Here is a 12155-nt window from a genome sequence, read left to right on the forward strand (position 1 = left end):
GGCCAGAAGCCACCAGGATGAACCTGGCAGTCTCCAGTGCTTTTCAAAGACATGGGGCCAGTGATACTATTGCTCAACAAGTGGAAAACCAAAGGGCCCACGTACAAGTCCCCTGAGACATGTAGATGAGCAACTCCCAAAAGCTATCCTCTGACCTTCATACGTGTTGTGACACACATACCCAATAAATAAATAATAAAACAGAAAAAAATATGTAAAAAATGGACTTGTCTGATGACTCTTGAGCATACACGATTTTGCCCAGTTCCTAAATACAAAAGGGTAGATGAGACATCCCAATACAGAACATGACAGTGACAAGAACCAGGCCTTGCAGTCAGTCACCTGTGCAGATGTCCTTGAGCTACTAGGCTCTCTTGTCTGAGTCCCTTGTACTCCTCCAAGCCAGCTAGCACTGAGCTTATGGGTGGCTCCTCCAACACCGGAAACACACACATCCCTTCCCCAAAGCTCTCTCATCTTCCTTTCTGCATTCCTGGAAGTAGCTCCTGGACTCAATCACATGCTGCCTTTGCCCCATGGAGAGCAGAGTGCAGGAGATGACTCAGTGGCCTGGAGTCCCCTCCAGACATATTCCCTGATCAAGATCAATAGGAATGCAAAAAGGCATTACTGCTATTGGGGTGGGAGTGGGGTATCTGATGTCATTCTATCAAATTAGTAAGGCAGTGCCTTCCACCCAGAAACTCTGTTTCAGGAAGTTTCTCTATGACATCAATAGCAACGTTGGTATTGAAAACCTGGAAAGTCCAGTGGTTATCAGGGAAGACAGCACCTCCACATGGACTAGGATGAGTTATGAGGGTGCTTTCCAGGTGCTGGAGCTCATGATCCCTAGAATATGTTCATTGAGGGAGGAAGATGTAAAGTAACAGTACCCTGGATGCCTCTGGGGCAGCAGGAGAGTCCATAGCCATTGTGAAGAATAACCTCACCAACAGGAGGGCCTGAGAATGAGGTAGGGTCTGGGTGTCTAGGCAAAGAAGGATACTCAGAAGACAGAAAGCCATGGGATATGGAACCTGAAGAGGGCCCTGGTCATGTAGTATTGCTAGGATGCTAGAGGCATAAGAGGAGAAGATCTTTCTGTGCCAAACTTCCCACCACTCTCTAACTTGGTCAGAAGCCAAGTGCACTCTGTAAAAGAACAAATGATGTCAGGTGGGTTCTTGGAAGGGCAGGAGAGGCAAAAGGAGAGAGGGGATAGACCAAGAATCCGCCGCTGACCCTCAGGTCTACATTCAGAGGCTGTGACCAGGAGCCTAAAAGGCCCCGAAGGCTTCCCAAACCCCAATGTATATCTGGGTTTCCTTCAAGCCCTACCATGGACCGCTGTGGTTTCCTCCTGGCGCCTCTGGTCTCTGACAGCAACGACTCCCCCCATGCTTCACTAATGGCTCAGCCTGGGGCCCCAGGGACCTTCCCTGCCCCCCCAGACTGCTCTGCTGGCCCCCCAACCCCCCGTCATGCTGAAACCTAATCCTCTGCAGCAGTTTTAGCTCAGTCCTGCTCTGCAGCCCCTGCCTGTCACTACCTCCTGTGCCCTACTTGGTCTTTACTGCAGAGACCCAGCCCCACGGAGCCAACGCACGCATTCTGGGGAACTCAGAGCCGGACCGAAGTTCAACTCATCCAGTCCTATCAGGCGAGTACTTTCACCTCTGTCGTGGCTCCTCCCTTCTCTAGCTTTTCCTTTTCTCTCCTCTCTATTCCTTGCTGAGCAACTTGAGTCCCATCTCAATCCCCACCACTACCCTGCTAGCCCTACAAAACAGTTTCTGCAGTCCTTAGAAGCCCTATCCCCAGTCAGCGCCTCCCTACTCCCTGCTCCAGCCATGAAACCTCCCTCAGGACTGGAGGAGACCCAGCGGCGGCAGGCCTCAGACATCCGGGTGTTCGCCAGCAGCTGCACGATGCACGGTCTGGGTCACATCTTTGGCCCTGGAGGACTGACCCTGCGCCGTGGGCTGTGGGCCACAGCTGTGCTCCTGTCGCTGGCGGCCTTCCTCTACCAGGTGGCTGAACGGGTTCGATACTATGGGGAGTTCCACCATAAGACCACCCTGGATGAGCGTGAGAGCCACCAGCTTACCTTCCCAGCTGTCACTCTGTGTAATATCAATCCACTGCGCCGCTCACGCCTCACACCCAATGACTTGCACTGGGCTGGAACAGCGCTGCTGGGCCTGGACCCTGCTGAACATGCTGCCTACCTTCGTGCCCTGGGCCAGCCCCCTGCACCACCTGGCTTCATGCCCAGTCCGACTTTTGACATGGCACAACTCTACGCCAGAGCTGGCCACTCTCTTGAGGACATGTTGCTGGATTGCCGATATCGTGGCCAGCCCTGTGGGCCTGAGAACTTCACAGTGGTGAGCCAGTTGCCCTAAGACTCTTACTTAGTGATTACAATCTTCAGACTTGTCAGTAAGGAAACCTTAACACCCCTGCCTGGCTATCCCTTCCTTCCTGCTGGCCACAGGCCCTCCATCCAAGACATTCTGTCTAGTCCAGGAAGCTGCCTTTGGAGGCTATCTCTCCCCATCTCAGTTAGACATCTGTGCACCTGGCTATGCCTCTCAGCGAGGACACCAACCCAAGCAAACTGCAGGGTCAAGGACTAATCGGTAGAGGCGCTGCTACCCTTGCTCCTAGGGTAGAATGCAGTACCCTGAGACTATCTTGGGGCAGGAGACCCCTGTTTGCCAGGAGAGTCCTGTCTCCTTTGAATGTTGCCACCCCAAAGGAGGGCAAGAATACATCCAGTTACCCCTTTAGAGGTACTACTGTCAGGGCTTTGGCAAGAGGCAGAGGGATTGCACCAAGGTAGGAGGCTTCCCCACTCCACATACCTATATGTGAGGCTAAGGACATTGAGATGTGGGGTTTCCAGTTCTTTCAAGGAGGGTGGGAGAAGTAGTTTCTTTTTTTCTTTTTTTCTTTTTTTTTTTTTTTTTTTTGGTTTTTCAAGACAGGGTTTCTCTGTGTAGCCCTGGCTGTCCTGGAACGCACTCTGTAGACCAGGCTGGCCTCGAACTCAGAAATCCGCCTGCCTCTGCCTCCCAAGTGCTGGGATTAAAGGCATGCACCACCACCGCCTGGCTTTTTTTTTTTTTTTTTTTTTTTTTTTTTTTTGGAGAAGTAGTTTCTTTGCATAAGATCCAGGCTCAAAAAGTCCAAAGCATAAAGCAAGCATGATGGTGCACATACTTAATCCCAGAACCTGGAAAAGAGGCAGGAGGATCCCTGGGAGTTTGAGGCCAGCCTCATCAACACAACATAACAAATTCTAGGACTACATAGAAAGACTCTGTCTCAAAAAAAAAAAAAATCTTTTAAGAAAATAAGGACAGGGTGGAAAATCAGCTAGGTCTAGACTTCATCATCCAGACTTCCCTAGGTACTTAGGCAACACATCCAGGGGAAAAAACATCCAGCCTGAGATCTACTGAACTTGGACACCTGCCTCTAGAACTGGAAGGATTTGTCACTGCTGTGCTGGTTCATTCCTGTAGTCAAAGCACTTGGTATTTGAAACCAGGAGAATCAGGAATTTGAGCACCAGACAAGTTCAGGCTAAATAAGAATTTATCTCAATCCCTGCCCCTCCCTCCAAAAACCCAAATGACAAAACAAAGAGGCTTAAGGGGTGGTGTAGTCCCTTTCCCCAAGGCTTGTTTAAGAGTGGGACTGTCCCTTTCTGCCCCCCCCCCCCCCAGATCTTCACTCGAATGGGGCAGTGCTATACCTTCAACTCTGGTGCCCACGGGGCAGAACTGCTCACCACTCCAAAGGGTGGTGCTGGCAATGGATTGGAGATTATGCTGGATGTACAGCAAGAGGAGTATCTGCCCATCTGGAAGGACATGGGTGAGGGGCACAGGGTCATTTGCCTGTGAGGAGGGATAAGGGTGGAGGCATGCCTGAGGCTGGGAAGTCACAAAGACCAAGGGAGGGAGAGGAGGTAGTTGTGTAGGGAGGAGTCCCAAAGCATGTTGTTTTGTGAGAAGAGGCAGGGCTGGCTCTTCTAAATCTTGAGGAGAGGGACTGCTAAGGGAGTCTCTCCTGGGAATGGAGTGTCTGGGGCCTTAAAGGCCCCTCCCTGCAGAAGAGACTCCGTTTGAGGTGGGGATCCGAGTGCAGATCCACAGCCAGGAGGAGCCCCCTGCCATTGACCAGCTGGGCTTCGGGGCGGCCCCAGGCCACCAAACTTTTGTGTCCTGCCAGCAGCAGCAAGTATGTTGGTTCAACTGCCTGTGCCTCCCACCCTCCCCAAGCTCCTACCCTCCCTAGAAGACCCTCAGACCCCAAGTCACAGTGCTTCAACCTGACTCTGGGGACCTCACCCCCACAACCTTTAATTACCACACAGCCTTTATAACCTTGTACCTCCAACAGCTGAGTTTCCTGCCACCACCCTGGGGTGACTGCAATAGTGCATCTGTGGATCCCGACTTTGATCCAGAGCCCTCTGATCCCCTGGGTTCCCTTAGCCCCAGCCCCAGCCCTCCTTATAGTTTAATAGGGTGTCGCCTGGCCTGTGAGTCCCGCTATGTGGCTCGGAAGTGCGGATGTCGAATGATGCATATGCCTGGTAAGGGACTGGGTTCTGTTGTGAGTAGGGAACTGGGATACCCTAGGGGGCGCTCTCAAGCTCCCGGACCGGTCTCTTCCAATCCTAGGAAACTCTCCAGTGTGCAGCCCCCAGCAGTACAAGGACTGTGCCAGCCCGGCTCTGGGTAAGGCACATCTCTTCAGCCTCCCTGTCCCCATCCACTCAGGCATTGATCACAACCCTCTGGCCAAGTGCTCCTGATCCTTGCTTTGTGGCCTGCAGACGCTATGCTGCGAAAGGACACGTGTGTCTGTCCCAACCCTTGCGCCACTACACGCTATGCCAAGGAGCTCTCCATGGTGCGGATTCCTAGCCGCGCTTCAGCTCGCTATCTGGCCCGGAAATACAATCGTAGCGAGACCTACATCACGTGAGTAAGGGACACAGTAGCAAGGCTGGAGGCACTGTACCTGAGCCAAGGGGCTCCTAGCAGGGAACTGGACCGAAACCCTTCTGCGCACAGCCCAGGCTGGATTCATCTCTACATAACGGGTTCTGGGACTGGGCAAACTGCTCAAACTTTCTGACTTGGGGGATGGGAACAACCCAAGGTTCTTAAAAGGGGCCAGAGTGCCCACACCTAATTCCAGCCGGCACTGCGTGGTGTCCAGCAAACAGTCCACACTTCTTTTCCTTCAGGGAGAACGTACTGGTTTTGGATATTTTCTTTGAGGCCCTCAACTATGAGGCAGTGGAACAAAAGGCGGCATATGAAGTGTCAGAGCTGCTGGGTGTGTACGGAGTGCCTGGGTCTGCAGAGGTGCCAACAGGGTAGGTGATCACAAACTGACAGCACTCTGCCTCCACAGGAGACATTGGGGGACAGATGGGACTGTTTATTGGAGCCAGCCTGCTTACCATCCTCGAGATCCTCGATTACCTCTGTGAGGTGGGATAGAACCCCAGACATCATGGGGAAGAATCAGGCCACCAGTGTCTAAGAAGGTGGATGTTGGCCACCTTACTCCTGCAACTTGTCCCCAGGTTTTTCAAGACAGAGTCCTGGGGTACTTTTGGAACAGAAGGAACTCTCAAAGGCGCTCTGGCAACACTCTGGTATCACCCACCCCCTTTGCCCTCCACCACCCCTAACATTGTAGGCCTCACCCCAAACCTTAAACATGTGGTCCAGGAGCTGTAGGTGCAGCAATTTTGGTTGGTCTCCACCTGACTTTCCCTCTTCCCACAGCTCCAGGAAGAGCTGACTGGCCATCGAGCGCATGTTCCCCACCTCACCCTAGGCCCCAGGTAACACGAAACATTCCCCAGAAGGGGGACAGGACAGATTGAGAGGAGGAAGTTCAGGTCCAGGACAGACTAGAAGGAGGGGTCCTGCCCCAGTGCTGTGGCTTGTCCCACCAGGTCTCCTGCCACTCCCTGTGCTGTCACCAAGACCCTCTCTGCCTCCCATCGTACCTGTTACCTCGTCACAAGGCTCTAGACCTGCTTGGTTGCACCATGACATCTTGGACATGTCCAGCTTGTACATCTTTGCTGTCTTCACCCTAATAAAGCTCTATCTAGTACATGTGTCTCAGGTGTCTGCCTTACAGATCAGACACTAGGAGAGTCAATGGCAGGCCCTCCAGCCTCATCCATTCTCCTGCTGGAACCAGGGCCCCAATTATACTTAACAACTCGCTTGAGGTGGGGGTAATTTTAAGATGAGATCAGTCAGGCACACCTTAGTATTAATGAACTTCTCAAACCCATTTTCTTTTAATTTTGTTTTTCTTGAGTAATGGGGACTGTACCTTGAGTCTGGAGGACTCCCACTACACTATGTGAGTATTTCCCCATGGACGTACACCCCCATCACTTTTGTTCTGAGGCAGGGTCTCATATACTTCTGGCTGGGGTTGTACTATGCAGCCAAGGATGATGTTGAACTCCTAACCTCCCAAATGTTGAGATTATAGGCATATACCACCATGGTTGGCTTCCCAGCCCTTTTAATATCTTGTTTATTTAGAAACAGAGTCACTAGATTGTTCAGATTACCTTGAACTCACTCTGAAGCCCACACTGGCCTTGCAGCGCTTCTGCCTCAGGCTCCTTGGTAGTTTGGAATACAGACCTGTACCGCTAGGCCCACCTCCTACCAACGTCTAAGAAGGTAGTCTCTCCATGCCCAGAGCTTAGGTGATGGCCCACAGTGGCCATTCGTGTAGGTATTCACTGCACCAGCAGTGGAGAGCTGGAACGAGGTTCTAACTAGCTCAGCGAGACAGTGGAAGTGGCAGAGTTACAGGAGGAGCTAGTCCATGTGCAAGAACACAAATTGGTGGCCTGCCTTCGAAGGTTCTTGCCTTTCCAACCTCTCTATAGGAGCTGACAGCCTGCTGAGACAGTGGGCCTGAGAGACCCCCCCTCCTTCCCCTTCCTGTCAAGGGGGGAACCCCGGGAACTCTACCTCAGCCTATTTCCTATTCTCACTGTACCCTAACCTCTGGAAAAGTGGCAAATGGGAACTGGGAAGGCTGTACTTATGGAAGAGACCCACACAGCTCTGGGTCTCTCCTGTCCCAACTGACAACTCCAAGTATAAGAAAACAGATGTGAAAGGCTCTATATAGGATGCAGAGATAGAGAGGCCTGGCCCATTCTCCCATTCTGGCAAAGGCTCAGCTCTGCACTCAGGCCAGTGGCATCCCACCTCACGACTGTATCTGGCCCTTCTAGGCAGAGGAGAAAAGTGTGCAGGAGAATATAAGCTGAGTGTGGAGACAGGACTGCCATGACACAATCAAAAGAACGGGGACCATGGCCTCCTGTCCCTGGTCTCAGGATATGTAAGGAGACAGAGCAGACATGAGCAGCTCGTTGCACAAGCTGTGGGCCAAATCACAGAGCAGGGATCCCCAGTCACCCTTCAGAGCCACCCCACCATCATATCATCAGACTGTGGGAAAGGAGCCAATTTATGAAATTAAATAAAGTCCATGGAGGGAGTGAAAACCGCGGGCCAGGGTAACTCTACCCCGGCTGGGCCCAGCACAGCTGGTGCTCAGGATCCCACACCCCACTCTTCCACCCTCCTGGGAGGGAGGTTTAAATAGGCCAGGCCCCAGCCTGGCCACCAGGGGTCAGAGAGCCTATGGGGGACAGAAGTCAGAGAAGTAGGGGTGCTGCAAGGCCTCCTCTGCTGAGATGCGCTGCACAGGGTTACACTTCAATAGGTTCTGCAGGTGGGAAGAAAGGCAGAGGCAGCTCAGACTTGGACAGCCCACCAGCTTTTTGACCCTTGCTTTTTGACAGCTTGCTGGGCAAGCATACAATCCCCAGTTTCTAGTCCTGGACAGGCAAACACCCCCATTTTTACCCCCAAGCACCTACCTGCAACAGGTCTCTCCCTGTGGCATTGAGTTTGGGTACGACGTTCACCAAGGATGTTGTAGCTGGGTACATTGGGTAGGGCTGCAGAGGAGGGCCAGGCAGAGTCAGGCCAGAAGCATGGATCACAGAGTGGGAAAATAAAAGACCTCCCATAGCCAGGCACACCTTATAGTCTGGCAGCTTGGTCATGGCAGGCCATTGTTCCTCAGTCGGTGTCCCTAGCAGTGTGTCCATGTGGTTAAGGGTCACTTGTGGGAAGGGTTACACCTATACTTCAGGGGCCAGTGGGGGGATTCCTTACTCCACCTGCCTTTTTCTTATACCACCATGCTCTATCCCCCAGCCCAGCCTAAGACGAACCCCATTTTCATGGTATTTACTATGGAGTAGGAAAGTCCAAACCCTGATGCTTGTGGTCCAAACAGACAAGTCATTTTTCTCCAAGAACCCTCTTTCTTCCTCCTCTCAGGCTTACTAGAACAACTTCTAATGGCTCCATCAGGAGTGCCATCCTTACAAACGGGCCACATTTCTCAACAGTGATTCCATCCATGCAAGGGCAATGTGAAGGGCAAGCAATGGCTAACTCTCACCCCCTGTTCTAGGCTCTATGCCCACCTCCTTTCTACAAAGAGGTGAAGGAGCACAGGCTAAGGACACTGGGAGGATATCGAAAGATCCTCTTCAGCTGGTCATCCACATCATTGCCAGGGAAGAGAGGTCGCCCTGCATTAGCCAGCTCTGCAGAAAAAAACAGGGATAAAACAGTACATGAAGGACCCATCATTCTGAGGTGCCCCTGCGCCTTCCAGCCCCAGCCCCAAGAGCTCCCTCTCCCTTCTTTCACAAAATCCTCTAGACCCTATTTGTTACCCCAAGTGGGAAAGAGAGTACCTCTGCAGGACCCCAATGTGTCACCTGCAAAGATGCAGCCGGCTGACCACATGTCGATGGACGTGGAGTACAGCTTGGCCCCAAAGAGGACATCCGGTGGGCGGTACCACAGCGTGACCACCTGGAGAAGACCCCACCCACAGGGACCCCCCCTCCCACTTAGAGAGCTGGAAGGAGGTCCAGGAGGAGGCTCAGAGAGTAGAGGAAACAACATGGTGTAGAGAAGCCACTGGGGGATTCCCTCCCTTCAACCTCATATACCACTGCCCAGGCTCACCTCAGCAGAGTAGCAGCGGACTGGGATACCAAAGGCTCGGGCCAGGCCAAAATCAGCCAATTTCAACTCCCCATTCTGAGGGGAGATAACACAAAGGGAACATGGAGAAGGACTTTTAAATGGTTCAGGGTAGGCTCCAGTTTCCTTCTCCCCATCCTGCTTCCTCAGTACTCCCGATCCCTGGCTCCAGCTTCTGCATTCTTGATCCCTGTTCCCAGAGCAATACCCTGTTTATGAGCAGGTTCTGGGGTTTCAGGTCCCTATGCAGCACGTTGCGGCTGTGACAGAATCCCAGGCCTTTCAGCAGCTGGAAGAGGAATGACTGTGGAGAGGTAAGGAAGAGGGAGTCAGACCCACTGTACCCTATAGCCCATGTGACTGGCAGCAAGTGGAGAAGTCCACTCGTGTGTGTGTGTGTGTGTGTGTGTGTGTACATAAGCATAAAAAAAGGGTAGGATCCCCTGAAACTGGAATTACAGGCAATTGTGAGCCACCTGATGTGAATTCTGGGAACAGAGTCCTCTGCAAGAGCAGCAAATGTTCTGCAAAAGCAGTTATTGTTTTGTTTTGTTTTTTTGAGACAGAGTTTCTCTGTGTAGCCCTGGCTGTCCTGGAACTCCATCTATAGATAAGGCTGGCCTTGACCTCAAAGATGCACCTGCCGCTGCCTCCCAAGTGCTGCGGTTAAAGAAGTCCACTACCACGCCCAGCTTGGCAAGTGCTCTTAACAACTGAGCTATCTTTTCAGCCTCTCATCTAGTTACTTTGAGAATGCTTTGCAGGCACTGGGGGGGGGGGGGGGGGGCAGGGGCTGAGAGGAGGTCAATAGTAACCAAGTTGTCCTTGCTTCTCACAGCTTTCTGGTGGACCTTCCTGTATTCCCAGTCCAAGCTAGTCTCCCCTACACGGCTGTAATTGGGTATACACACCATAAGCAACAGCACAAATACAAAGCTATAGTATTACTCAGGACCCACTTCCCCTGGAACCTGAACCAAGGCACTTGGTCTTGGGCCTAGAATAGTGACTGGTACACAGCAAAACCTTCAGCAAATATTTATTTTGTTGAGCTCTCTCTCTCTCTTTCTCTCTAAGATTTATTTTTAAATTATGTATGTATATATGTATGTATGTATACATGCATATGTGTGTGTGTCGAGGGAGAAAGGTGAGTCTATGAGTGCAGGTGCCCTTGGAGGCCAAAAGTGGGTACTGGAGTTACAGGTGGTTGTGAGCTACCTCAGGTAGGTGCTGGGAACTGAACTCACATACATCATCCATACATCATCGGCAAGAGTAATAGGTGTTAACTGCTGAACCATCTGTCCAATCCCTTTTGTTTTGATTTTACTTTGATGCTTGAGACAAGGCCCTGCTTTGTATCTCAGGCTAGTCTTAAACTTGAGATTGCCCTGCCTCAGCCTTCCGAGTGCTAAAGTTAGAAGTACGTCTGGTATCTGTTGAATCCAGGAGATAGTCTCTGGTGTATCTCACCTCTGGAATGCAAATGACCTCACAGAAATCAGATACTGTCTGTGCAAGTCAAAGGCGACCACATAAAAACATTCACCAAGACAAGTAGTCCTTGGTGGGCAGAAACAGGGTTCCCCTGTTACCCCAGGCCCCCAACCTGGCTGGCAGTCAAAGAGTGCCAATATTTTATATAGGCACACCTAGGTGCCACAAATCCCTAGACACCCTTCCCCTCACCTTCACAATCTCAGGGTCCAGGTCACCATTGCAACTATCAAAATATTTCTTCAGGTCCTGAATCGAGGTGGCAGTGAGGAGAAGAGAACAGAGGTCAACCTTAGTCTGGACTCCTATACCCTCCATGATTAGTATCGCCCCCCCCCCAAACCCCTTTCACCTGATCACAGAACTCAAAAACCAATGTCAGCTTCTTGTCACTATGCAGGACATCATGAAGCCTACAGAAAATGAAAGGCTTAGCCAGATTCTCAAATTGGTCTCTAATATCCCAATACCAGCCCAGGCTAATGAGGAGGTTCTGTCTTCTCCAACAGACCTTACCTGACAATGTTTTTGTGCTTCAGTTCTTTGAGTAGACAGATCTCCCGGAGGGCTGAACTTGGCACACCCTACAGCATGCAAGGGGGTAGTAGTCACACACAACCCAAGAAAGGCTTTAGACCCCCCTCCCATATTCTAGGCCTACCTCATCGTCATCGTCCAGCCTGACACGCTTCAGAGCCACAATCTCATGGGTTTCCCGGTTTTTGGCCTTGAACACAGTTCCATAGGTGCCTAGGGGAAGGTCGGGAGTGAGGGAGAGGATCCTTCTCAACATCTTAGTGTGTAAAGGCAAGTTTTCGGGGCAAAGGCCAGATGTGGAGTAGTTTTGTGAGTGAGGATGCTAAGGAGAAGGTGCCTAAATAAGCTCAAGATTTCAGCTGCAGCGAGAATCTGCCATAGGCTCCAGGGTGGGGGGTGGGGTCGGGAAGTATCGAGGAGTCACCTAGGAAAGAAGGCCTGCAAAAATATTAAGATTGGAGGTTCTGCAATGAACTGAAGCAGGGATTCCAGGTGAGGTTTGCAAGTGATGCTAAGGCTAGGGACGAGAAATGCAGGAAGTGCCGCGGTTTGGAAGGCTGGTCCACAGAGACTGCTAAGGCTAAGAGCAGGAGTTTGCCGCAGATGCTAAGACAGGGTGGAGGGTTGGTTTCTGCACTGGGTGTTGGGCTCAGCGGCCAAGGCTTTTGGCCAGTGCTGAGGTTGGAGCCTGCAAGTATAGCTGACGGTAAGGGAGCTGGGACTGCAAGTAGGGTCTTTAGAAAAAGATCTTGCAGGAACATCTCGTGGTTCCATTACCTTCCCCAATCTTCTCCAGTTTCTCGTATTTCTGCATCGCAGCGGCCGCGGGGACCCCTGCGGGCCCTCGGTTCTAAGACTCCCGGCCCCGGCGTTGCAGAGGAGGTGGGACCCACAGCTCCAGCCCCGCCCACCCGCTCACCACGCACTGGCATCTGGGACTCGTAGTCCCGGGGCGGC

The 12155-nt window shown here is 51.9% G+C and overlaps 2 protein-coding genes across 4 annotated transcripts; one reads left to right on the plus strand and one right to left on the minus strand.

The window, feature by feature from the left end:
- Nucleotides 1-1748: 1748 nt before the first annotated feature.
- Nucleotides 1749-6162, plus strand: Asic3 (acid sensing ion channel subunit 3). 3 transcript variants are annotated; one of them, XM_034519249.2, is made up of 11 exons: nt 1749-2393; nt 3741-3891; nt 4130-4257; nt 4420-4615; nt 4704-4760; nt 4859-5006; nt 5276-5367; nt 5446-5525; nt 5621-5692; nt 5826-5884; nt 5999-6162. In XM_034519249.2, the coding sequence occupies exons 1-11, from the start codon at nt 1857-1859 to the stop codon at nt 6075-6077; spliced, it is 1599 nt and encodes a 532-aa protein (XP_034375140.1). In that variant the 5' UTR covers nt 1749-1856; the 3' UTR covers nt 6078-6162. The 3 variants fall into 3 exon arrangements, with proteins under 3 accessions (XP_034375140.1, XP_076769351.1, XP_034375142.1); XM_076913236.1 differs by lacking the exon at nt 5446-5525 and having other exon boundaries at nt 5276-5407; XM_034519251.2 differs by lacking the exon at nt 5826-5884.
- A 1377-nt stretch (nt 6163-7539) lies between these two features.
- Cdk5 (cyclin dependent kinase 5) lies at nt 7540-12126 on the minus strand. Its single transcript, XM_076913237.1, has 12 exons — nt 11976-12126; nt 11323-11411; nt 11178-11245; nt 11014-11074; nt 10854-10910; nt 9370-9465; nt 9144-9218; nt 8891-8987; nt 8643-8713; nt 8138-8197; nt 7973-8053; nt 7540-7818 (listed from the first exon to the last, which is right to left on the minus strand). Exons 1-12 carry the CDS (start codon nt 12010-12012, stop codon nt 7732-7734), a joined length of 879 nt encoding a protein of 292 aa, XP_076769352.1. The 5' UTR covers nt 12013-12126; the 3' UTR covers nt 7540-7731.
- Between the last annotated feature and the right edge of the window lie 29 nt (nt 12127-12155).

The sequence above is a fragment of the Arvicanthis niloticus genome, chromosome 15 (genome assembly GCF_011762505.2).
Source record: "Arvicanthis niloticus isolate mArvNil1 chromosome 15, mArvNil1.pat.X, whole genome shotgun sequence".
NCBI classification, from domain to species: Eukaryota; Metazoa; Chordata; class Mammalia; order Rodentia; family Muridae; genus Arvicanthis; species Arvicanthis niloticus.